At 32.7% G+C, this 27,838-nt stretch overlaps 2 protein-coding genes across 3 annotated transcripts; both read left to right on the plus strand.

The window, feature by feature from the left end:
- The first annotated feature begins 6,166 nt into the window (after positions 1 to 6,166).
- Positions 6,167 to 13,956, plus strand: LOC143915971 (T-box transcription factor mls-1-like). The gene is made up of 5 exons (XM_077436798.1): positions 6,167 to 6,307; positions 6,380 to 6,488; positions 10,258 to 10,531; positions 12,464 to 12,586; positions 13,241 to 13,956. Exons 1-5 carry the CDS (start codon positions 6,256 to 6,258, stop codon positions 13,715 to 13,717), a joined length of 1,035 nt encoding a protein of 344 aa, XP_077292924.1. The 5' UTR covers positions 6,167 to 6,255; the 3' UTR covers positions 13,718 to 13,956.
- A 2,821-nt stretch (positions 13,957 to 16,777) lies between these two features.
- Positions 16,778 to 24,579, plus strand: LOC143916215 (ubiquitin-protein ligase E3B). Of its 2 annotated transcripts, XM_077437201.1 has the most exons (19): positions 16,778 to 16,982; positions 18,229 to 18,468; positions 18,547 to 18,799; positions 18,888 to 19,076; positions 19,154 to 19,342; positions 19,916 to 20,208; positions 20,281 to 20,405; positions 20,493 to 20,664; positions 20,738 to 20,856; positions 20,939 to 21,111; positions 21,190 to 21,472; positions 21,539 to 21,702; positions 21,777 to 21,923; positions 21,996 to 22,111; positions 22,419 to 22,548; positions 22,627 to 22,791; positions 22,873 to 22,984; positions 23,065 to 23,249; positions 23,545 to 24,573. In XM_077437201.1, the coding sequence occupies exons 1-18, from the start codon at positions 16,837 to 16,839 to the stop codon at positions 23,235 to 23,237; spliced, it is 3,189 nt and encodes a 1,062-aa protein (XP_077293327.1). In that variant the 5' UTR covers positions 16,778 to 16,836; the 3' UTR covers positions 23,238 to 23,249; positions 23,545 to 24,573. The 2 variants fall into 2 exon arrangements, with proteins under 2 accessions (XP_077293327.1, XP_077293326.1); XM_077437200.1 differs by having other exon boundaries at positions 23,065 to 24,579.
- The last annotated feature ends 3,259 nt before the right edge of the window (positions 24,580 to 27,838 follow it).

Genomic DNA, 27,838 nt, shown 5'->3' on the forward strand with positions numbered 1-27,838 from the left:
TTTTTTTATTACTTAAAACTATTATAAATATTATACACATATATCAAGAAGATAAAAATAATTTAAAAGGTCAAAATAAAATAATGAAATATTGTTTTAAAAATATTGCTACTTCCGGTTTACGAATTCTGACCAACATTTTATCAACTCTAAGCTAGTACAAACAGAATACAAATATAAATTTTCAGTTTGATACGTTCAAGGATGTGGTCAAAATATTTTTGACTTTTCTAAAAGGAAAATATCCCACTGCCGGTTTATTAAATTTAATGATTATCATCAAATTGATACAAGGATTATGATTGGATTTTCTCGTGAGGAGCACACATATTTAAAGGGTCGATAAAAATAGTGGAAGAAAAATCGAACAAGATTAAACTGCCACTTCCGGTTGACGGGTGTTCACAATTTTTTATATATAACTTGGTATTAAGCTTAAACTTCTAGACATGAAATCTCAGTTCAATACGCCGAAAGGTTTCCGAGAAAAGCATACAAAACTTCAATCTTCTAAAATAAAAGTATTACTTTCGGTTGAGATAAAAATGTTAAGGTATAAAATTTATAATTTATATTACATGCAAAAAAATTTCAGTCTGATTCGGTTAGCGGTTTGGTAGATAATAGAATTCAAAAACTTAAAAAAAGGAAACTGTATAAGGGGGAGGTACATTTATGTCTTATCGATAAGAATTTCAGTAACCGATACTAAGTTTCAGTTCGATAGGACTAACGTCGTTCGAAAAATCCCCAAAATACACACACACTCACATTTTTTTCTAGATCACGAAAACATGATCAGTGATCAATTCTTTGTTTGAATCAGTCAAAATCTCAAGTTAGAATTTTCGCATGATCACAAAACTTTATGTTTTGTTATTATGTATGTACATACATATGTACATATGTATGTACATAAATAAAGTAAAAATTAAAAAAAAAATGTGTTTTTGCATTTGCAAAGCACTTAAAAAAAATATGATTTTTCCGTTGTTGTAGATAAGGGACAGTCAACATTTGTTAATAAAACCCAGGGCCGCCGAGTGGAATTCCAGACCCTGGGAAAAATTTATGTCGGGGCCTATAGATATATTTTTAATATGCAAATCTATCAGAACTATTAGAGAAATACGTATATATTAGTTGTTATTTTTTAAAATAATTTAATAATAAAGTATGATATAGCAGGTACGATTTCTGACACGGGGCCCCGTGAGTAGCCCGCGCCCTGAAATTTTACCCCAGTTTCCCACCCCTCTCTCGTCGACCCTGATGAAACCCACATTTAATAATAATTCGCTATAAAGTTTTATATGTATATAATATAGAGGTTTTGTATTAAATATTTATAATGTATATTTTTGTATTTTTGTATTTTTATCATTTTTATTGAATATTTGTTTTATGAAATATGCAGTTAATCAAATACAGTACACTCTCGATTATCCGGGCTAATGCTGGGGAGGGAGGGCACGGATAATTGAAAAACACGGATAATCCGAATCATCAAATTTTGACTTGGTTTCGAGTATAATATCATATCGACAACACAAATTGTTGTTTTATAATTTTAATACTCATTTTTTATTTAGAAAAACGCATATTGTTAAGCAGATGTGTTGCTAGAGGTTGTGATTTCTCGACTTTTATTGATTTTTGAGATTCGAGAATCTCCTTTTCTCGGAATATTTGAATCGAGATTTGAGAATTATTTTTTTGTTTCTCTTTTCTCTTTTTTTGTTTTGAGATTCTCGAGAATTCTCGAGAAAGTATAATTTTTTTTTAATATAGCGAATTGATTTTTTTAGCATATAAACTTGACAACATACAAAAATCAAAAGGACACAAACACTACATATGTATATTCAGTGGCGGACTGGCCATACAAGCGAACATGCCCGATGGCATGTGGGCCCCGCTATCTGTTGGAAAATATGGGCCCTCAGTAAAATTAAATAACTTTTTATATTTCACGTATGTAAAAATTTATAGGACTTTGGGACCTAAAGTTTGGGTATTTCAACAAAATAAATTTCTTACGATATACACAAACAACTAATACCTGCTTTAACAGCCCAAGGATCGGTTAACTTTTTTTATTAGGCTAGAAATGTAAATTGCGAGGGCCCTTTTGTCGGTCCCATTTCCAACCTCAATATTATGTATGTATATACCAATACCTATGTAACAACTACCTACTGAAATAAAAATGGGAATAAACGAATTTCCGTGAATAATATAAACTGAATTGCTTAAAACAATTTCGATAGGAAGATTCATCATCAACCAGCGATTTAAATTTATTTCATACTTTCAAAATAACTTTTGATTATGCTTCGACGATATAGTATGATTTAAATACACAATTTTAAACAGTTTCCGAATATAAAATCTATTCCTAATCTAGATACATCCATGTATATAGAAATATAGGATAGGGAGCCCCGCCCCAAAATCCCGATTTTCGATTAACATTAATTGAAAATATTATGCATTGTTTTCAGGGACGTAATTTGGGGGGGGGGGCATAGGGGGGCACTCGCCCCCCTAAATTAAGGAATAGTGTGAATTTAGAAAATATTATGAATTTAATGATTAATAAGATACTATGGATCTATGAATGCTACGTTTATTTCTTATGTATGTTACTTTTGGGTAACTAATAAAATAATCGCTGCTATGTGCTTTGAAAAAAAAATTATTATTTCGAAGCAAGTATATTTTGGTTTTTCAGTGGTATGCCTTGGGTAAAATTCTTAGAAATTGTTCATCCTATGGAGCGAATCGTTAGAAAAGTCCCCTTTACTTTATTTTGTCTCAAAAACAGATGTGTAACGTTTATTTTTCCGAAAGTTCGTATATTTTTTGTTTACAAGAAAGGTTTTAAATTAATATTTTACTCAATTGGTTCAATCACAAATGATTTTATTTCTCGAATTTTTATTTTATTTGCAGACGTCCATTCTCTCACAAAACAACGAATGAGATGAATTTAAACTTCATGTGTAACGAATTCGGTCCAAAAAAAGTTTTAGTTATTTAATAAAATTGCTTTCTGACCAAAACTTTATCAAATTTAGTACATAAAGAATACAAATAACATACAAATACAAGAATACAAATACAGTAAACGTGATCAGTGATCGATTCTGAGTTCAAATTTTCGCATGATCACAAAATTTTATCTATTGTTATTACGTACATATGTACATAGATAAAGTGAAAAGACAGTCGGTAGAAATTAAGTTAATTGATAGTTTTTTGGTGACTCAGTTAGATGGTCAATTTTTGTTGACCATGTGAAGACTTTTGGAAAAAAATTTTCGCCTGCGGCGCTTTTTTCTCTTTTTATATATATTAGTTTTTCAGAAATAAGCTGATTTTTTTCATATTTTATAACTCAATAAGGTGTATGTAAAGAAAAAAGTATATCCATTTTTATTCTGATATAAGCAAGATTTTTTGAAAATTTCACAAACAAAGTATTATAATTGATGATAATCAAACATACGTATGTTCGAAAAAATCGGCTCTGAATACACGCACTTGTTACTTCTTTGATGATCAAAAGCGACTAAAAGAATTGACGCAATAGTAAAATACATTTAAAAACGGAACGAAAAACATTTCCGGTCGCAATCAATCGGTGCGTCTCATTATCATACAAGAACAAAAATTAATTAAAATTTTCAAGCACGGATAATCCGCACCCGGATAATCGAGAGTATACTGTATATGTACTATGTTTGTATGTGTATTTAAAAATAATAATAAATACATACATGTAGAAAGTAATAGTGAGCTTACATTTTATTTTAAATATTAACCGCTGAATCTTGATTTTAACTTTTTTTTAATTTTTTAATTAACTACACTTGCCATGATAGTTCGCAGCAAAATGTAAATAGTAATGCGAACGTTCCTGATTTCGACAAAATAATAATAATCCGATAGCCAAATATTATTATGATATATGTATCTACATTAATATGTAATTACGCAAACAGATAATTTGGAAATTTTATGAATTAAATACAATTCATCTTTTTCTTTGAAATTTATTCAAACGACTCATATCGTTACCATATTTGAATTTGATTTTTATTGTTTATAAATTACATATGTTGGGTCTATTATAATAGTTTCCGATCCATGTAGTAATCATTTTTTTGAAGTATTTATATTATTATCTTATACAGCATAATAGGAAAAAAAGCTCAAAAACCTATTTATAACTCTTACGAATGTTCATAATATAAAGTAATATCATTAGCATACTGAAAATGTGTTCACTTCAGTCTTTTTTGTAGTATTAATTATAATAAAAATAACAACATTTTTTATTTCAGATCTTCCATATAAACAATATATAGATAATACAAATGATAAAATTAATATAATATTAAATATATAATTTAATAATTAATTAATCAATAATTTATAACTGCTCTCTTTTTTTTTATAAATAATTGCCTAAATAAAAACACGAAACTCTCAAAATTTTATTAAAATTGAAACAAAATGTATAATGTATTACATATGTACGTACATATATCAACTTATCAACTTAGATTAGGTACTAACGCAAAATAGACCAATATTCTTATCAATTTAAATATCTAATTTGATTTTGTAGTTCAATGGTGAATTTTTTATAATATATGTTTGTAGGTATCAAATTAGGCATCAGAAGTCAAATTATAATACGAATTTGATTTGAACTAATTACAATTTTAAATGTGTTTTTTTTTATATGTAATTTTGTTGTACACAATAAACACATTTCAAAACTACGCAACGCAGTCAATTTTAACTGTTCATTCAATGAAAATGTTATTCATAGAATTGTACTTTTATATATTTTACATATAAAATTTTATTCATAAAATGTATGTATTATAAATATGCACGTAAATACATACATAAATATGTATTGCAGTCGTATATTGTATAATAGTTGGTTAACCTTATGCACTTTCGGATTAAAAATTATATTCAGTTAGGCATTGTGATATTAAAATTTTGATGTGTATAAATAAAGCATTTTTTCCGGTTTGTGAAACAAACATCAACGGAATTCCTTATCTTGTGTTTACCGGTTAAGGTGGAGCTTGTGTAATCTGCACCAATGAAAACTCTCAAGGCGGGGCACAGCCCTAACTCCGCCTTTTCTTCACTTAACTTATGTTTGTTCATCCCTTGAAACTTTGGCAGTTGTTTGGTTAACTTTGGCAAGTCAGTGCGTTCAATCTGTGATACTGGTGCGAAGAGAACTTTTTCGAGTGTAATAATTTATCAAAATGAGTTTCTACGTACTGCCGAATAATTACAACGATCAGGATAAACAAGGATATTACAATAATATTCACTACGGAGAAACTGTATATGGAAATTCAGGTATTTTTCATTCTATTATTTATATTTACATATATATGTAAATACAATATACTGAAATTTCGTACAATTTTGTATTCATTTATTTTTAAATGTTTTGATAACGTATATATATGTACACAAATATATGTGAAAAAAATTGTTATATAAATATCCAATTTTTATTTTTTATAATAACAATATTTTTATTTCAAATGATATCTAAATGTTAAATAATTAAATTAAAAACTATTTTTTATTTTATTAGCGTGTACTATTTAAAACATTTTATTTAAATCTAAAATTATTTTAGTGTGATTTTAAGATATAATATAACTATGTGAATCGATGCATATTATTTTATTGAACTATCGGAAGTAACAGTTTACTCATATATGCATTTGAATGCCGTATTTGATTTCCGTTCATTTTTTTTCTGTGTTAAATTCCGAACTATAAATTCTCAGGCTTCATTCATTCCATTCACTAAAGTATTATAGAAAAAATATGAACATTTTTTTTACAATACTAAAGATCCACGCGTGAAATATTTCAGATGTATTTTTATTGAGTACTAATTATTTTGCTGTAATCTATGTATTTTGTTGGAATATTTATCTGTCATTAATACAATTAATTGTTTCTGCAAAAACACCACTTTCATTTTAATTATTAAAGTAGATACTCGTGTACTTACGTATCTAATTTTTTGTTAATGTTTACATACATTTGTTGTAATTTTTTCGCATTGCCACACTTTCTTATCTCTTGTGTATTAACCTTCCGAAAAATCACTGTTTTTCACACATCCTACGCATATGCGTGAAAATCAATTTCATGTATTAATTACATAATCATTCCTATATTTCGCGCTCAATTGAAATGCAACTTTCGACTAAAAATCGGTTTACTCCCGTGTGCTACTATTGCATAGGTAAATTTCACTAACTTTAATCAATTCACTACACTACAACTATTTATCATTTTGATTTGATTTCATTGATAGATTCCGTTCGTCTCCCAACATTCGACTGCGAAGCTGAACTACTTAATTCTGAATTATGGAACGATTTTCATAAACTAGGAACTGAAATGATCATCACCAAAAGTGGCAGGTGAGTTTTTCCACACAAAAAACAAATTTATATTTTTTTAATGTATTTTCCACAAACAATATTAAAAATAGGTATTTGAAAGTGTCACTCAAATTTAATATTATTTTAGTAGAAAAGTAAGTCGTTAGCTTTACATTCTCGATTAGAAGTAATACTAGAAAATTAGATAGGTAATACCAAATCGAAACATATGCTTTCTGGTTTTTTTCACAGAAAGGTGTTTACGACCTGTCGAACATCGGTTACGTATTCGATTCCTGGAAGTGATTTGTACCTACATACATCAATATCACCTCCATAAACTGAAAAAGAAATGGTTCCCATAAGTACTTACATTCGTGCATCCCAATTCTTTCGTCGGTAGCTTACACAATACACGCAATTCAACAAATTTACAGAAGTCAAGTAGGGAAAAGTTGAAGTGCATTATCAAACAAAGCTACAACAATTTTTTTCACGTGGCTGGTTATTGTTTGTCACTGTGTTTTGAGTGGTGTCGTGCCCTGGCGCCTCGAGTAACTTAAAACAAACACTTGAGTTTGCTATTAAAACCCATTTTTGTCAACATAATCTCCATGAAGATTACGAGGCGACCACTGGGGAGGGACTCTACATCAATTAGGGTTCGGGGATTTTTTTTGCCTAAAAGTTTTCCAACAATAATCTAAGTTACTTACGTAGTTCGTATTTACACATTCATTATTTACTCATGAATGAATTTTATCTTTGAATGACATGAAATTGTATTATTTGCTATTGCGGACATTTGTCTATATACTCTGGTTTTTAAAATAATCTATGATGATCACTTCATTATTTTATCCCATGATTCGCACTTATAAAGGTGGCGTTTCTCAGTTTAAAAAAAAGTCTACATACATCGATATACCCAAAGACTTTTTCAGGCATTGTAATTATTTCAATATACGTAGTTTATTTACATTTAAATCTTGCCCAATATATATAAAAATTAACAAAAATATACCTTCGTGGGTAATAAAAGTGGGAATTTTAAATTCTTCAGAACAAATGCCTCAAATTTTGAAAATATTATAAATATAAAGAAAGCTTAATATATAAAGCCAACCGTATAATATGGAAACGGGTTCATATAAAGCACAGGCACATTTTACGGTATTACCCAGGTGTGTATTTTGAATTCTATCGATTCTAAGAAACTGATCTTTGAAACTTTGGAACACCTGGGGTTTCTTTTCCTTTGTTTTGTTTATTTGAACGGGTCAATGAATTAAGGAATCCTTTGTTTTTTTTTTCGATTATTAATTTAAGTTTGAGCTTGATGACTCCTCGTTGCCTCTCACGGATACGGGCCTGCTAGCATAATTTGAGATGCTGTGGCATGGAGGCGTCTCCGGGTGTTTGCAGACCAGCTCTCCTCCCCTGAGACGCCTCGTTGTTTGTATTACCACTTTACGGCCGACAAACGCTGACCTAAAAAATCACTAAAATATGGCGCTGCTATATTTTGTTAAGTAACACGAGGCTCTCGGCGAGACCCATTGTTTGTTTGCACACCACAGGTTTTACTCTCCCGCTCGGGTAGGAGTGGGAGGAAAAAATGGTGTCGCCAGATTTTTTCTAGAGGGGGTGTCTAGCCAGAAGGCGACGATTCTACTCGAACATCCCTTTTGTTTAGGCTGGGTAATCGTTTTAGCATACCACTCTTCACTTATCGGCTTTGCTTAGTCTTCAGTGGCGATTGTCGTCAATGTCGCGATGTTCACGCCTTTTTTCGCCCCTCGGCGACCCATGGTCACCACTTAACAATTGGCGACGTAAAGATTGTCGACGATAACGTTTTTTTTTTGTTTATCAATGACCACTTTTTCACTTCAACCTGAGGCAATCGTTTCTTTTTTTTAGTACCTATGTAGATATTACCATAAAAACTTCTGCTTTCTATTTTCCTTTTTATAAAATGTTTTCCGATTACGATCTGTTTTTTTTTTTACCTAAATCCTTTTAAGCTGTCACCACTGAGACTTTAAAATAAACATTCAATACTATAAAAGCAAACGTATAATCTTTCTTGAAATCGATCATTTATTTTTTATAAAAATTGTCGTGCCTCTTATATTAATACTTATACACATGTATTTGAGAAAACATACGGGCGAAATCACACAGAAAAAAACGTGGTACATGGTTTTTTTAGATTCTTTTAAACATACGTAAAAAATGCGGCACGCCTAGCACATATTCAAGGCACACCGTCCCAAAATCACCCCCTGGAGTGTTCTCGGTGATATTTTGTCCTTATGTTCATATAAGCTTGACAGTGATTGATAACGGAAAATCCCATATTTGAATAAATATAGGAGAAACTTGTCGAAATAATAAGATCGTACGATTTAACAATGAACTGGGAATGCCCTTTCTTGATCGCGTCCAAGACCGCGTACCATTCCGTTGATATCTATGTGTTTTCGCCCCAATACGTGGGTGAGAAGTATGGCAAGAAGTATGCCAATGGAGAGAGAAAAGAAATCGAAATAGCAATGGGTGACGGACGGAATAGAAGAACAGACAATAGATAGATGAAAGAAGTACCCGAATGGTCCCCGAGGGAATGTAAAAGAAGATGCAAAGAGGTTCACAATGGAGATGGGTGAATGAAATTAGTTAAAAACATGTGGAATGAGATATGTAGATGAATAGAGACGAATGGAAGCGTGTTGGAGAGACCTTCATCCAGCAGTAGATAGCGAATGGCTGTAAATGATGATATGTATTTCAATTTCATAACTTCCTTCACGTTACCAACAATTTAATTTATTTAAAACAAAGTAAAATCAATCGTAAAAAACTTGGGGGTTTTGTTTGGGTTTCGATTTTTTAATTGGTATGAAAATGTTGAAAGTGAATCAGCCCTAAAATAACACATGCAAAAGTTTTAAATTGATTTTCCCTTTATGTAACTTACTTGCCTTATAATAGAAAAAAATATTCACTTTTTTCAGAGCTAATAGAAATAGCAATATTGTATAATGTATATATGTACATATAATGTAATAAACTTTTGGATTAGTTTTGGGTGCATGCTGAGAAATGTTGCGATGCTTTTTTATTTCATCATCTAGGATTTATTTCATCGTCTATTTAGCAAAAATATTTTAAATTATATCCACAAGTCGATGGCGAAAAAATCTTGACCAACGGCAAATTCTTTTGAAACAAAACGTTCAAATTCTACCTAAACCCAAGGGTTGCTTCATTGTTCACAGTTATTTACGATATGCACATGTGCACCAAACATGACGGTCGATCCTTAAAAATTACAGAGAAAAATCACTAACGGTAGTTAGGTAGTGCAGCTCCATCATATTTACAAAACTTCGCTAACCAAAGCTGAGCAATACGAAATTCCTCTGATTGTGTCGTACATTGCAACATGTCGCCAAATGGGCACTTAACACAGTCGCCATTCGCATTAGCAGGTCTGGTCCTGGAGCAACATCGCTCCGGATGTCGTATCAGTTCGGTCAACAAAGGACTCGAATAGCCATAAAGGTTTCGAGAGGCGTCTAATTGTTTTATTAGCTCTATATGACCACCTTCTGTGGACGGTGGGTATCGACAGGTGCGTCCACGAATGCGTTCCTCGTGTTTGCTTAGCTGGCCATCCTTGACCAGGATCTGCCCTGCCATACATTCCTAGGATCCTTAACACATGTTAAATTGCATAAAAATAGAATTCATTCAACAGGATGTTCAATATTCTAAAACAACCGTGTTATTTTTGTTTTAGGTGTATGTTTCCAATACTGAATGTCCGTTTTCACGGTCTCGAAGAAAGTGCTCAGTATGACGTGTCTGTAGAATTGCGCCCTACTAGCAATGGAAGATGGACACGAGCTGGTGGCCATTGGACACCAACATCTCCTCTTCATGCTTCTTCACCAATCAGCCCCATCGCCAACACTCCACATCCGATGAGCCCTTCTCCGGCATCTTTGTGGTCACAGCCCTTTAAATTCAACAACTTGAAGCTCACCAACAATCAATACGATATGTCCGGAAATGTAAGTACATATATACAATGTCTGAATCTTAATAATTTATCACAATGTAAAACATGATTTTTTTAAAAAACTTGTGTCATGTTAATGAAAAACGCTTGCTTTTAAAAAAAATCCTTTGTTTTAAGCTTTTTCTGAAAAAAAATTCTATTGTTTTTAACTTCAACGACCATATTAATTTTTCATAGTGGTATCTTTTTTTATCAGTAGTATTAATTTTTTTTCAAAATAATCACTGACACGCAGAAAAATTGCTAATAGATTTGAATACAGTTGTTTTTTATGGAAAGAAAATTTAATCAAAATGAGCCGAATTTTTTGGTTATGTACATAATACATATGTAGGTATTCCTTGTTACTATTAATTTCCGTTGAATGAACCTAAAGTATACTGAACTTTTAGGTATATTTTGTAATAATTACACAATATTCCTCCTCTTTCCCTATATCCTAATTTAATAATTATATTTCCAAAATTAGGGAAATGCCGGTAAAATCTTTGTCATTGAATTAGTTTGTTTACAAAACTTCTTGCCCCATTGAGGTAAAACGATCGTAAAACAATTTCCTACAGGGTGCAAGTGATCGCAATAAGCTCCACGCCACGCCTTGTCTCCGAGGCGCCACTTTGCACAGGGTAGGAGGTAGCACTTGCGCGCATTTCATATCAGAGAGATAATTGGTAACGAGCATGTCCAGGTTGTTAAGGGCTGAGAACTGGCTGCCTAGGGCGCCATTGCTAATGCCTCTGTCGCCGACGGCCCTTGTCGGCGGCGGCGCCCCCAATTGGCGCCCCCGTGCTGTACCCGCGACGCGCCTCTTTGCACTTCAACAACGCACTAATTCTGCACACTCACCCCATGTCAAAGCTTTTCAAACTTCCAACATGTCAGGTGAACATCAGGAAGCACTGACTGGAGTGGACAAATTCCCTGTGAACAAGCTCCCCTCGTAATTCAATGACTATTTGCAAATATTTCGTTCGGCCAAATTTCCCTTTTATAGAAATTGAAAATTTTTGAAAGTTTTGTTCATTATTTAAAATTTTGCATACACATTCAACTATCTTATAAGCAAATATAACGAGCTAGATCTGTTCAGCAAGAAAACGGAAAAATGTAGAAAGGAAAAAAAAGATGTAAGGTATCCCTTTTATATTTTTATTTTTTCTGATCCGATCCAGCGCGTTATATAAGTATTAATTATATATTTTACTTAAATTCAAACGTTGTCGTTTTACTTTTTGTTAAATAAGGAAATGCCTATAATTTTGATGTCAAAAATTAATTCAATAATAATTTACTTATGCCCAATGAAAGTTTTGTAAAAGAAATAATTATTTGATCGGTAGAAAATATCCCAATTTGGAAATATAATACATATTAAACTTTTAAATAGTGTTTTCCTTTTGGTTGTTAGTAGCAGTAGTATAATATATAATTTTACGTAATATAATATATACATACATATATCTATATATGTGCTTAAAACCTTTACATTGTATTGTGGCTAGACAGGGAAAAACCACTAGTAATAATAAAAGAAGGAAATTTCCCATCAATTATATCAATATACCTATATTATGATACTTCATTCTATTAATCAGTTGAAATTTTGAGAAGCTCCGACTGTTAACTACCTATGCATGCATTTAATTAGGCACTCAGACCGTTACTTCAGCATTTCCGACATCAAATCTAACTGAAAAAAACACTCGATCTTTACTACAGATAGGAAATACCTGCCGCATACAAAATTCATTCATAACTCACTGATTTTTTTCTCCCGCCCGCCCTATCGAATACACGTTTACAAATGTTTAATTTTATCTGTGACCAAGATAATCTCGGAATTCGAAGGACGACATACACCTATTATAATACATTGTCGTTTTTCAAATTGAATATACGCTAAAGTGAATCCCATTCATTACAGGTTGTATTGAAATCTATGCACAAATATTTGCCCGTGTTGAAGATTCGACGCTTGGGTAGCAGGCCGGCAGAACGTTGCTTCACATTTCCTGAAACTGAATTCATAGCTGTGACTGCTTATCAGGTGAGATATAAAATTACAATTTAAATTAAATACACACAATTGCGGTAGCCATTTCTGTTATACATATGTACAATTGTATTATTTGCTTGCCAAATTCCCAACACGAGCGATAGAGATCACTTTGCTCATGTGACCCAATTATTCTTCAAAACAGAAATTACCTATTCAGGACTATACATATGTATATGTATAGTTCGGGTATAAATTTTAAGTAATTGCACGTTAGCTTAGAAAGGCAACAAAGGCCAAAAGACAAGGACGAGTTTACTATTGTGGTATTGTCCATAGGTGCAAATGGGTAAGGACATGCTGTGTTTTTATCAAAAACCCAGGGACACAACGGGGGGTAGAGCTGGCGCCTACCTCGTCGCACTTCTTGTTTACAAAATGAAAGCCTTTTAAAACTGTTTTAAAAATGCCGGCGCGATAATTAGCCTGTCTGTCTGTCCGTCCGTCTGACGCTAAACGGCGACGCGACACGAAACTCGATCTCGTCTCGGTTTTTATGACGGAAATATCCTTTTATGGTTTTAAGTGATGTTTGTGCGAATAGATGACTGCATGGATAACAAGCTACCTCAAATGATGAAAATATCTCGGATTGCATCCCTCAAAATTCTTGAAACTTCAACATTTCGCCTTGTATTGTTTCAGAATCATGACGTAGCCCAGCTGAAAATCGACAAAAATCCGTATGCAAAAGGATTCAGAGAGCGCGAAAGGAAGCGCACCAAGTTGAAGACCCAAGGATCGACATCTTCTCCTGTTATTGAAGAACTTTCGTCGCCCCAATGTCAACCCCTTGACTGTTCCTTCGGACGTGACCCAACTTCGAGTAATGAATCTTCGTCGTCTCCAGAAGTTTTCGTTTGCGACAGTCCATCACCAAGCCTATCGCCGAATATCGCCAGCCATAGCACCCATCATCTCAATAGTCCTGATTATCTACATATGCTCATGTCGGAATGGACGAGGTCTTTAGTATATAGACCTGCCTGGCCACCTATGCAGCATCATCAGTGGCACCCGTCACCTACTTGGCACGCGCCTATCCCACAAAAAATTTGCAACGATGATCCTAAGCCGAAAGGTAGTTCCTTTACAATTCGTGCCCTTCTGCAAAAAAATTAGAAATTTAATTTTGTTATAACCAAACCAAATAAATAATTTGTAAGTTGCCTTAAATTCTTCATCATAAGTTTGTTTGTAAAATAATAGTTAATAATAATAATATGTTGTAATAATAATGATAATATGTATGTATGTAAACATTGTCTTCCTTTTAGTTGTTTTAGACTAAGTACAAATATTGTATAAATTTATAAATAAAAAATATATGTTCCTGAGTTAATTATATGGGTAAAGCATTTAATTTTTGTTTTCTATTTCATTGTTATCTCAAGCAAAATATTACATAAAGTTACAAGATTATCGTGAATTCCGATAGGTAGATATTTGAATTGCTGGAATAAACAATATTGAAACTACCTGCTTAGTTAATTATTGATCTTGAAGCAAGATAATAAAATACGTTTCACAGTAGTAAAAAAAATACCACAGTTAGATCTTTTGTTGAAACTTCAAAGTGTAACGAGCCGATCGATCGACCAGTTCGTTTCAAGATTGCTCAAATCACTTTATCAAAGGTTTAGTGAATTCCTGTTTTTATATATGTATATTTCTTGTTAACTCATATTCATAATAAATCTATATTTATATGTATTTTCTGTGCAATGACGCGCACAGATGTATCTATTTGATGTTTTTCAAAGTTGATCAACGTCGTTTTGCAACGAAGATTTTTAAATATTATAATTTCCAAGTACATCATTGAAAATTACCGGGGTTCAATAAAATTATCATTTTTCTAATTTGGGTTAAAAAGAAATTCTCGAGACTACCCATATTCAAATTCTAGATAAAATGGAATTCTCTGGAAATCAAATTTTTTTAGAAGAAATTTGTTTCTAAAATGAATTTGAATTTTTGGTTAAAATTTACATATTTGAGCTATAATTAGATTTTCCAAATTAAGAATCATATTTCCAAGTTGAAAATGGTTTTTAATTGAAATTCTATTGAATTTATATAGTGGTTATTCCTATTTATATACCTGTATTTTTACACGCTTTTTATCAGCTTCATTATATCTTCACGGAAAAGTTTTTTGGTTAAAAAAGAATTTTCGGAAAAATTCGTATATATGACATACATACATCAAAATAAAATCTAATTTCTCAGAAAAAAATTCGGATGTGACCAACCCATGACTTTATTTAGGTATTTGAGGGATATAAGAAAGTTACAAAACAAAATTCGATAATTAAACATACAAACATAATACATAAGAATTGAGGGAAAGCTTGACTTTCGGTTGCCGAATTATATTCAAATTTTTTTATATCACATTAAATATCAAGAAAATAAAAATAATCTAAAAGGTCAAAATAAAATAATTAAATATTATTTTTTTTTAAATTACTACTTCCGGTTACAAATTCTGACCAAAACCTTATCAACACTAATTTAATACATAAAGAATACAAATATAAATTATCAGCTTGATACCTTCAGGGGTGTGGAAAAAGTCTTGTGGTCACAACATTTTTAACTTTTCTAAGAGGAAAAAATCCCAAAATACACAGACACCTTTTTTACTTGAGCCATGTACGTAGTAACAATAGATGAAGTTTTGTGATGATACGAAAATTCGAACTCGAGATTTTGACTGATTAGAACTCAGAATCGATTACTGATCACGTTTTCGAATCAGACAAAATCTCGAGTTCGAATTTTCGTATGATCACTAAACTTCATCTATTGTTACTACGTACATGGATAAAGTAAAAATCTTGAGCTAGCGCTTCTGTGATGGTAAACTATTGGTGTCCAACAAAAAATAGTCTTTTAAAATACACTAATCATCATTGAAAATTTTCTTACTCAAAATGTAATTACACAATAACTGCGAATGACAGAAATATTTTGACTGCATATTTCAATTGGTAAACGGATTATTCCGCAAAAAGCGATCTCGTGTAAGTCACTAAAATCTCGATCACAGAACATCTGGCACTCGAGTTCTCGTTAGTACAATATTTCGCGTTTGTGACTTTCTATTGATGGAGTTTTTGGGTGCCAGATGTTCCGTGATAGAGATTTTAGTGGGGGCCACTTAAGATACACCCCGTACCATTTAGCGACAGCTAAATTATATGGACCTAAGTAAGTACATACTGAATACCGGAAAAAAGTGCGTGTTTACGTAAAATGTGTATTTACGCAAATAAACCGTTATTTTATTCTTAAGCATTTCATGTTCATTACGTTCTCAACTTCAAGAATATTAGATAATCGCGAAGAAATGATATCGGGGCGGATCCAAAAAGTATTAGTGAGTGATATTCGAATTTGTCCAGCATGTAACGAAGTATTTGGAGTATCGGTGTGTAAAAGGAAACACATGACAGAACGAAACCGATTTCAAAAAATTCCTGGTTCCACAAATTTAATTTATTAATTAATTAATTTAAAAAATATATATAGGAATTTTCGGTCTCCGTGACGAGCCCGAATGTGAAACGCCCGAAAACGCAAATATCGGAAGGCGAAGATCGAAAATCAAAAGATCTTAAGTCGAAAGATCAAAAAAAAAAGGTGCATGGTAAACGGTACATACTCACTTAATTTGCGCGAGCAGGATACAACAGGAATAAGAGGAACAGGCTTTTCCTCCCGTATTAATGTGCACGCGCAGAATACTGGAGGAAACGCCTGTTCCTCTTGTTCCTGTTGTATCTTGCTCGCGCAAATTAAGTAAGTATGTACCGTTTACCATGCACCCTTTTTTTTATCTTTCGACTTAAGATCTTTCGATTTTCGATCTTTGCCTTCCGATATTTGCGTTGTCGAGCGTTTCACATTCGGGCCCGTAAGGTAGACCCAGGAATTTTCTATAGATTTAGGTTAGTGCGGGGTGATTCTAAGGTTTAGCCTTTTAATGACTTGCACGAGATCGCTTTTTGCGGAACAATCATCGAACCATTTCAATTGTCGGGTGGGGAAAATTTGAGTTTAGTCTTATGCTCGACGTTTAGGTGCAAATTTGCGACCAAAAGTTCCAGCAATAAAGAAAATTACCAGTGTGAAAAAGTGAAAGCGAATGAAATTTTAAACGCTAGCAACACTGTTGGTATCTGTCAGTGAGAATAACAAGAGGTGCGGTTGTGGTGTCGGTGGTCTCGCGAGCTATGGGCGGCGAGGGGCAGCGGAGGGAGGAGACGTGGGCGAGGGGTGGGGGAGGGGGAAGTCTTCTGTCGAGAGACGAAGCTGCGACCCTCATCCAGAGCCGCGTGCGAGGCTGGTTGGCCAGAGTGCGACTCGCACTCACTCTGCGGTACGAACAATGCACATATCGCATACCGCGCATACCCCACACGTCGAATACGCTCCGACTCCATTTCACACCATTGCTCTGATTATATGGTCGATCAACCGATCGACTTTCACCTCTTACACTTCACTGACCACTGTTTACTTTTGTGCAATTATACTATTTCATCCATATTATCATTATGACAATTGCAATGTCGATATAAAACATATGATGTCACGCATTTTATCGATGGTTATTTTCTCGGACTATAACCAATTCTCAACATCTACATTATATATTCGTTTATTCACACGGCTATTAATCTGATGGGTTTCTAACTGTTACTACATAGAAACCTTTTGTTCTAAATTTTAAATTTTCTGAATCCTGTTATTAGATTTTATTTTACATAGATATATACTAGGAAGGCCTAGCAGGTAATCCCCAATGCGCCTTCCTAGACAATTATAACAAACATTGCAGCATTTTTTATTATTACATAAATCGCTGTATTTCGAGAGGCTGAAGAACACGTATATAACAATTAATTAATCCATAGAGACATCTATGGGTTTAGACTTATAAATAAATTTTTACATATTGTACATTAATCAAATTCAGAAATTTTTGACGGATGCACCTCACGGGATCGAATTAGAAATGCACGAAAAACCAAATATCGGAAGGCAAAGATCGAAAATCGAAAGATCTTAAGTTAAAAGATCAAAAAAAAAGGGTGCATGGTAAACGGTACATACTCACGTACATCCTCACTTAATTTGCGCGAGCAGGATACTACAGGAAAAGCCTGTTCCTACATTTCTAATTCGATCCCGTGGGGTAGACCCATTTGTGACATAGCGGGTAGGATTGTTTTTGCCAATTTGATGAAGTTTCAACAATGAAATCAGATAAATTGGCAAACTCTGATAAGAAACGATTGACTGGAAGTCACAGACATCCAAGTCTGACCAGCAGTATTAAATATTAGCACAGGATCGAATCCGGTAACCTCTCGGTGCTAAATATAAACGCAACCACCGAGCCATACTGCTGGCTACTGTTTTCTTAAATAAACATTTACTTACCAGAGCTTTTTAATCGTTGTATAATATAGCCGTGTGAGAAAAAAATCAGTTTTATAACTATATTGTGTATTGGAAGTTTTCTTTTTGTAGGAATGTAGTAGATTTTGAAGATGTAGGAATTGAAATTTTATGATATCACCATTTATGTCAATAACTGGGTTATTTATTTTTAATTACAGGGATCAATTTGATATAAAATTTCCTTCCACTTTGGACACGGATGAAGATATAGCACAACTGACAACCAACTTACTCCCCGCGTTAGATGTATATCATTCCGCTCGTCGCCTATTTTTGATTTTCAATTCCGAAAAAGATAAAATACGCTTCGAAAGACTGTGTAGATATATAGTGGCAAGTTTGCAATCCGAATCGGTCAAGTTGTCTTACGTCGGTGTATTTTTAACGAAAGAACACAGGTATTCTATCAATATTCATTTTGCATTAGAATTTAATCGTATATATGTATATATTTTATTAAAATAATTATTTTGCAGTATTGCTTGGATTTCGCATATTAAAGATGTGCTCTTTAAATGCTGCCAGTTCTTGGAAGTACTTAAACCGGAGTCGCCTGCCGACATGCAGATTATTTTATTACATTTGCATACTCTAGTAGCATTCACGGCGACCAACACGTGGGCTATTACAAAATTAAAGCATCTTGAAAAGCTCAGAATTGGAATGGTACAATTGTGTGCTAATATCATGGGAGCTTTATTTCACAAAGGATACTACCTTGTTTTAAAAGTAATACACTTAGTGCAATCATTTAAATTGATGAATAGTACATATGTGTATTTGATGATGTATTTATTGTGAATATTGTTTTTTACAGTCGTTACTATTGCGAGGTTTGTGTAGAGAACGCGTAGCCCTGAAAAATGTTTCACTCACAGCAATCATAACGCTTTCTTTACGACCTCTAATATCGTCACAGTTTTCTGAAAAGCTACTGACAATGTACATACTTCAAATATTGTCTGTGCCTGGTTTGATTCATTACATGGAAATTATCACTCCAGAGGTGAATAAATGCATACTATACATATAGTGTTACAAAGCTATTTTACAAGTTTACAAACATCGTTTTATTTCTTTCAGTGCTTGGCTGTATTTAAATCGCACATGCTGTTTGATAAGTGCATTGAATTTTTAAGCGCCGATCAAAATTTACGTATGGTTTTTAATACTTTGGAAGGAAATCAAGCACTCTGCCTCCTCGCTAATTTGGTTCAGCTGGCGAGTATCGATGACAGAGCAAACTGTGAAATTTACTTCCCATCCTTTGTTGTAAGTCTTTATATTGAAACTTTTGGGTAGTATTCAATTAAAATTTCACTTCTAAAGGTCTGTTTATAATGGCACAGCACAGATCAGCAACTGCATGTAAACAGCAGTATGAAAAATATTCTTTAATACATTATATATGGACTTATTTATATGTTCCGTAATATAAACGTGGCGTAGATTTAATAGCAGTAACCAACACTGTCTATTCATATTATACAGCAGTATATGTCACCGTAATGTATCAACTAAAAGCTTCTTTGAGTATTCACGCATGACGTGATGTCATAGTGGCGAGTGCACGCGTACTAGCGAATGTGCGCATGCGCATATAAATTTAGAAACGTCATATTGTGACAATATTGACTCGACGATACGACGCAAGCAATATTGCGCCGTATCGTCGCGCTTTGAAATGTATATGTAAGCTGATTTTGCCTTGCACTCTGCCAAAACTAGTCGGAACGTATAGTATGAATTGAAGTAGTCTTTTATGTGCATTACTGTGCTGCACTGTTGCCGTGAAGTGTTAGATAATATAAATAGACCTTAAATAAAATTTATTTTGTCATTCAGGTTGTCGTTACACGCTTTTTGGAGTCTTGTCAACAATTGGTCATCAACAAACAGAGCCATCTTAGTAGTTGGCATCCAGTTTTAGGATGGATCAGTCAGGGAGGTGGGATTGGAGCGGCACAAGCCCGGAAACAGTTGGCGAAGTTGTGGAGTGGGCATTTGTTGCGCCGTTTGTTGGCGAATCCACTTATACGAATGTTGGATTCTTCTCCTGCACCATCAAACCCCAACACGTCTTCAACGGGGACCTCTACTAATTTCATTCGACGAGCTATAGAAGCCAGAACTAACAGGTATATTTTGCTTTTTTAAAATGATATTTGTTCAATTTTGGATGCAATCTAAACTTGTCGTTTTCAAATTAGGTCAAATGCTTCGAAAAACTTTCGAAAACTCGGATCTCCGGAATGCACGAATATTGCACTCATATGTTCGATGTACCAGACCGCTTTATCTACTTTGACACAGTTGAAATTAGATATATTGACAGGTTTGCATATATTATATTACATATATTTTCATTCTATTTTGATTATTTTATTATGATTGGTAAATTTCTTTTTTTTTTTTGTATTAGGTCTATGCAACCAAGACACTATTCTTTACTATTTGTGGATGTTTATATGTTCATTGGGACCAAACTGTGGACTGAAGTCGTTTTTAGATCTTTTAGCAATTAATACAAAAACTACAGCACCTGAATTTCAAATATTGATCTTATTTTCTGATTGTATGACCCATTATGTTACGTAAGTGTACATACTTTTAATCAAACGACAGTTGTAGAATGTAAACAAATAAACAATGCGATTTGTATTACAGCATTTTAGATGATATGGAAATGTATGAACAACAACACCCATTTAAATTATCGGACTTTGTATCAATGTCAAATTTCCTAAACCTCTTCTTGTACAAAGGTGTTCTATCAAATCTCTTTGGTAAGTTTATGCGCGTACATCACACAATTTTCTATATTATATTGCCTAAAGTTTTGTATACTGATTTATGCTATGCTCGTAGATGCTAAGAGTGTTAATGGCAATGGATTATTTGGTTCTTTGCACGCATTGCTACAAGTTCTCTATCGCAGAGATTGTCGTCGCTCGTACACACCACCGGGTCACTGGTTAGCTCGTGATATCCGATTCAGCGTGTTCATGGCTGATCTTGACAGGGGAAAGAAGGGCCCCCATGTATGCGAATATTCACGTTTTTAGCATATCGTATTGTTTATTCAAACTTTTAACTCAAATTTTATTGAATATTTGCAGCTTTTAATCCAAAAGATGCCTCACATCGTACCACACACGGAACGCGTTCAATTATTCCGTCGCAACGTAGCCAATGAAAAGGCAGTATTGGGCTTGACCGAGCAAGCTTGCGCTTCACCGAGACCAACGTTGATCACTATTCATAGACGTCGTGTTGTCGAAGACGGATATCGTCAATTGGCAGCTTTGCCTCCCCACTCTCTCAAGGGTGTTATTCGTGTCAGGTTTATCAACGAACAAGGGCTTGATGAGGCGGGCATCGATCAAGATGGTGTATTCAAAGGTATTATCTTTAAATTATTTTATGTGCATGTATGTATAAGTATTAATTTATTTTTTACTTTTTCAGAATTCTTGGAAGAGACGATAAAACTTGTTTTCAATCCATCCTTGGACTTATTCCGTGCGACGTCTGAATCTCGACTGTATCCTTCGCCAACAGCTGCACTGCATGATTCACATTTGCAACTTTTTGAATTTGTTGGACGTATGCTTGGCAAGGCTGTTTATGAAGTGTGCTATTTTCCATGCGTTTTATCTTTGATTAATAGTTTTCTTAAAGCTCATTCGTTGTTTTAACATCACAGGGTATCGTTGTTGATGTTCCGTTTGCGTCGTTCTTCTTAAGTCAAGTTTTAGGACAGACTCAACAAGCGCTCTACAGTTGGATTGATGAATTGCCTTCGCTAGATACAGAGCTTTATAGAAGTTTAACGTTCATTAAACACCATCAGGTTATATCTAATATTTTGTTTATTCCCATTGAGAATAGAAAAGTGTTTATTTATTGTTTTTATACTTTTTAGGGAGATGTATCTACTTTGGAACTCAGTTTTACCGTTGACGAGGATAGGTTAGGTAACATTGTCACTCATGAACTAGTGCCTGGTGGAAAAGCTATTCCGCTTACCAATGAAAATAAGTAAACACATATTCTGCTAATCTATATATGAGCCGTTATATTTGATAGTGGCATAAATACACTTTTCTTTGTTTCGCAAAACATTAAATATACTATTTTGTGTTTAACAATATTTAAAAATACTGGTGGTCTGTAATGCGTTTATTCTGCTATTCCGAGATTCTGGACATATCGAATTAAACGAAGTGATAATAATTTGGGAATTAAGTCAAACTGAAAATTGAACTTCCACATTCAAATACATAGAACGGTTCATATGTTTTACTTTAATTTTTGTTTTATTTGTAATATTAATGTCTTGTTTTAGAATAAATTATATACATTTGATGGCTCACTTCCGAATGCACACTCAAATCAAAGAACAAACAAATGCTTTTATAAAAGGATTTCGTTCTATAATAAATCCCGATTGGTTGTCATTGTTTTCTACACCCGAGGTTTTTAAATCAAACACCAATGATATTTATTTAAAAATATAAGATCATGGATAAAGTAAATATACGTAATGTTTTCAGGTACAAAGACTCATTAGTGGTGATACTGCTCCGTTGGATTTGAGAGATTTGCGTCGTCATACCCAATATTATGGAGGATTCCATGATTCGCATCGTGTAGTGGCTTGGTTGTGGGATATTTTACATAAAGATTTCAGCGAAGAGGAACGATCTATGTTCTTGAAAGTAAATTAATATTACATATACTCAAACTGTAATGTAAAATTACCTATACACGAATTTATTGTTTATTTGATATTTTTTTAGTTTGTCACATCATGTTCCAAGCCTCCACTCCTTGGTTTTGCTCATCTGGAACCTCCTTTTTCTATCCGGTGTGTTGAAGTTGGGGACGATGAAGATACAGGCGATACAATCGGTACAACACTCGCTGTCTACAATTTTTACAATTTTAAAGGATTATTTAATTTTATTTTATTAAATTGCATTTATTAACAGGAAGCGTCATCCGTGGATTTTTTACAATACGCAAGAAAGATCCACTGAACAGATTGCCGACATCATCCACTTGTTTCAACTTGTTGAAACTTCCGAACTATCAAAAACGTAGTACGTTGCGAGATAAGCTTCGCTATGCCGTTAACAGCAATACTGGATTTGAATTATCTTAGTTTAATTTACTTGTGCGTATTTGGAATATTTTTATGTCGAATGAATTAATATTGTTTCATATAGAGTTTACGTTTAGAAACGGATTTAAGGTGTATGTAATCAATATTTAGCGTCTTAAGGATCCAATAACAAAATGAATGTAATTATACCATTGATGTGTATATATTATTTTATAATATTCATTATTTGTTGGAATCAGTTGTACATATTTCCTTTCAAATGAGCTTTATTTTCTACTGTTACATCTTCAAGTATTTTTCTTGTTTTATATTTTACTCATTCTATGTAATTATTTTTTCTTTTCAGATTTTATTACCATGTGTACATTTAGTGTTTAAATATATCTCTTATAATTGTTGTTGTTCTTATAATAATAGATGTTTTTTTATTTCTAAATATTAGTTTGAATAAAACAATGGGATACCAGTGCTATATAAATGTCTATTATCGGAAAGCTTTAATCATACAATTTATTATTTACGGGCTCTCCCTAATTTACATAGATTTTTTTATCAATGTTCGACTTATTGAAATATCTTAATCCAAATTTGACTTAACTTAAACTGACGTGTCTTGTATAAGTCGATAAATCGAACGTTTGTATAAGTCGATAAATCGAATGAATTGCAGGTCCATGAATTAGCGGCCACCATTATTTACTACACATACACATATGTACATTTTATAACCACATTTTTACATTATTATAAGCAAACCTGTGAACAATAACTAATCCAGTACATAGTGAATATTTTTGTAGTCGATATTTTTCTCTTGTTCGTTTGTTTGGTTTTGTGTATTTTTATATTATCATCATGTGAAAGCGGAAATGTAATATTGAATTATGAGAAAACAACAGTTTTATAAGCATTTTTGTACCAAAATTGTCATTAGAACTAATTCCATTTTGTACGAGACTAAGAATAGTTGGAAGAGATTATGTAGCTTGGAATATGCATATACCTATATTGCTGTAAGGCTTTATTCATTTTTTCTTAAAATATGTGAGTAAATAAATAATTTAATGCTCTTGCTAGAATTTACGAATTACTTTCATTGTAATTTTATTAGAAGTTCTTCGATTTATATGCTATTCAAATATGTATCTAAGGTTGTATTGCATGTATTAGTGGGATTTGTTTATTGACTTTCATTATCTTTGCCAAAGAAGTATAACTGCAACAATGTAAAACGGATGATCATCTTCGTTTGATTCAGTTTGCTTGTCTGTTATTTATTGATTGTATTCGGTGATTGTTTTTATGCATATTATTATGAAATCTGTTGTAAACCAACTACATATGAAATTTCTGTGATAATAAAGTATTTATTTATATATTGTTTCTTTTTTTTACTAGCCTCTTCTTATTACAAAGAAAAGCGGTTACATCCAGTTCTATACATATTTGTTGTTGTGTTTTAACCGTTTGAATTTAATTTGCTTGCTTTTGCAAAACGTTATGGAAATTCTTTTGTTCCCTAGCTTTAGTGGATATCTTGATAAAAAATGCCGACAGATGGATCTCTTTAGAAGAACGCATCCCGCGCTCGTTCCTATAGCAACGGTTGCTATCTTTTGCCGCCAGAGGCGCTATTGTTTGTGGACCACTGCGTCGATTCATCGTCATTTGAAGCTGTAAAATCAAAGTTAATAGATCGGAATATCTACATATACCCGTATTATACATATTTGACTTGAAAATAAAGTCAAATAGTTGTATTGAACTTAAATTTTATTGATTGAGGGCTTAATTTACTATATGTTTAAATTAATTAAATTATTTTTGGCATACCATATTTTATCGTGACAAGAGCAGTAGCGCACTTAGAGGAGAAGAAAAATTACGATTGATGTAATTTAAAAGCTAGGTAAACTCTAAATCACAATTCATGTTGATAATTATCTCTGCTATGTATAAAAACACGAGCATTTTGGTCGATTTAAAAGAATGCTGTATTTTCGTTTGCAGTCCATGCTTTTTTTTTGTAATGTTTATTTTATTTAATTTTCAAAATTCTAAAATAAGCCCCCCTTACAAAAAAGGTCCAGAATTATTGTTTTCTCAGGGCCCGGGTTTGTTCTCAGCTATCATGTATGCTTGCAATAAACAAATCTGAATTTACCGAATTAACCGAGAGGCAGATGATGTCGATTTTATTGGATCCGTCAAAAAACAATTAAGTAAGTTATATTGAAAAATTTTAACAAGAGAGTCGATTTGGATTAAATAGCCGTCCAGATCTTGCTAGGAACGAAAAAAAATCTATTCTAGACAGGATTTAAAGTTTGGAATTTAAAATACGTGAATGTAATTAACATAAAAATGATTCGACATTTGAAATACTTATAAATATAAGAGAAATGTAATATTTCTCTGCATAATATAATATAAATAGAAATAATGGAACCGCCACAAAAGCGATGCTTGAGACTGTATTCGATAATATTACTTAAATTGTATGAAATTTCTAAATATACATATGATTTCTATGTGCACCATTAAATTCGTTAAGGTGCATCACACAAGAATGGTAAGCGGTGTGCTTTTTATTAGACTAATTTTGTAAATGTAAAAAAATACGTCGGTCTATTAAATCTATACTGAAGTGTCCATTCCCAAGCCTCACCCCATAGATCGAGGCTTTTAGTCATATTGTATGCTTGTATCGACATATGTAGATTTGACAGTCATCGATAACGGTGATATCCATATTTGAAGTTGTAAAGGCTCTGGGTGCAGGGCCGCTCTTTTGCAACAACTTTGGTGACGTTGGAAATTTATTTCAATTTGTGTTTAACGGAAGTTGTCGATATTTTTTTATATTATTTTAATATAATTTAAATGATATGATACAATTTTGATATAATACAATAAGAAATAGATATATATATATATATATATATATATATATATATATATATATATATATATATATATATATATTGTTATTATATTAGAAATAAGAAGAATTTAGCTGTACATAGAAAAAAGAATAAGGTGGTGGTGTTTTTCACAGGGGTGTGCTTATGTACAATGTCCCTACCGGAGTGCGTCAGGTTTTCTAAGATCGTGGATGCATTCTTGCGAAGTGTGAGGAGATTTATATGTACTGTGACACCTCTGTGAAGGACAGTACATATAAATTTATACATAAAATTTTACAGTTCAGTAATTAAGAATGTATTTTTTAAATTATATAAATAATTAAATAATTTATTTTTTTCGTGGTGCTTGGCGCCCTTTGGAGCTCTGGTGTTCTGCATCCTTAAATCACCCTTTAGAGTGGCCCTATCTAGGTGTTTAAAGCAAGAGAGTAAAAAGCATGGTTTTAATAATAGAAAATTAACGGTAATTAGATTATTAGTCACATTGCGGTGGCCACAAAGACAATTTTTGCTATGAAAACCGCGAATACGGAATATTTGACACTCGAGTTTTCGTTAGTATGATAGTTATCGTTAGTATGATGGACTTTTTGGCTGCCAGATTTTATTTAAATTGGCACACATACAGAATAATATATAATGGGCCTCGCAGGGATGTTTTGTATTTGTAGCTTGTTCTTATTTATCGGAATAGGCTGCAGGTGCAAGACATTCCCTTATTTGTATTTTTTCTTATTTTAAATTTTAATTACTATAAAGTTTTTTATGATTTTTTTGCTTTTGCTTTTTGTTGTATCTATTAATTTTTTATTTTATCTTTTGTTTTATCCCTCTCTTATTTTATTTTATTATGTAGGCCATTGTGGTGCATTAGGTTCTTCCTGTAATGCCACAATGGTCAAAAAAACGTTAAATAAATAAATATAAACAAGAAAGTAGTAAAGTGAGACAAAAAAAAAAAATACAAATAAAAATATTTAATATTCCATGTACAGTGAGCACCACATGGTAATATAATAACATGGTAGATGTTCCGTTATAGAGATTTTAGTGACTTTTGTGACCACTTATCACCGAACCGAAATTAACAATAGCGTCCTTTTTTATGACCAATGCACCAATGGCATTTATTTTTTATAAATTATTATAATATTAATAATTTAACAAACCTTTTACTTAAAGATTAAAATTTAATCTCTTTTATAACTTCAATATAATACTCTTTATAAGTTATCTAAGTAATCTAACCAAATTATAAAAACCAGCGAGTATTCGGTAAAAATAGTTTTGAAACTATTTTTGCGATTTAAAAATGGCGTGGATGTAAAAAATTGGTCATAACGCGGCAGTGTCGACGCAATGTCGGCGTCGGTAGTGGGAGTGTGTGAGTGGGGGAGCAGGTAAATTGGTCGAATGCAATACACCTAAATCAATTCACCTAATGCAATTCCACTAATGACGCTTTTACCGAAAATCTATTGACCTAATGGTAAATTCACCTAATATCTTTATACCGAATGACACATTCACCTAATTTCGAGTTTCAAACCAGCAGTAGCCGAGTTTCAAACCAATAGTAGTAAATTTTATTATTTAGTAATTTTTCGACGCGATATCAATAGATGGCGTAGTAACATAGACAGATAAATGTTATAACATTTCTTTGCAAATAGCCCTTAAACTCTATATACACCATATTGCGCCCGACAGAAG

Source organism: Arctopsyche grandis, chromosome 8 (genome assembly GCF_051622035.1).
Source record: "Arctopsyche grandis isolate Sample6627 chromosome 8, ASM5162203v2, whole genome shotgun sequence".
Taxonomy (NCBI): domain Eukaryota; kingdom Metazoa; phylum Arthropoda; class Insecta; order Trichoptera; family Hydropsychidae; genus Arctopsyche; species Arctopsyche grandis.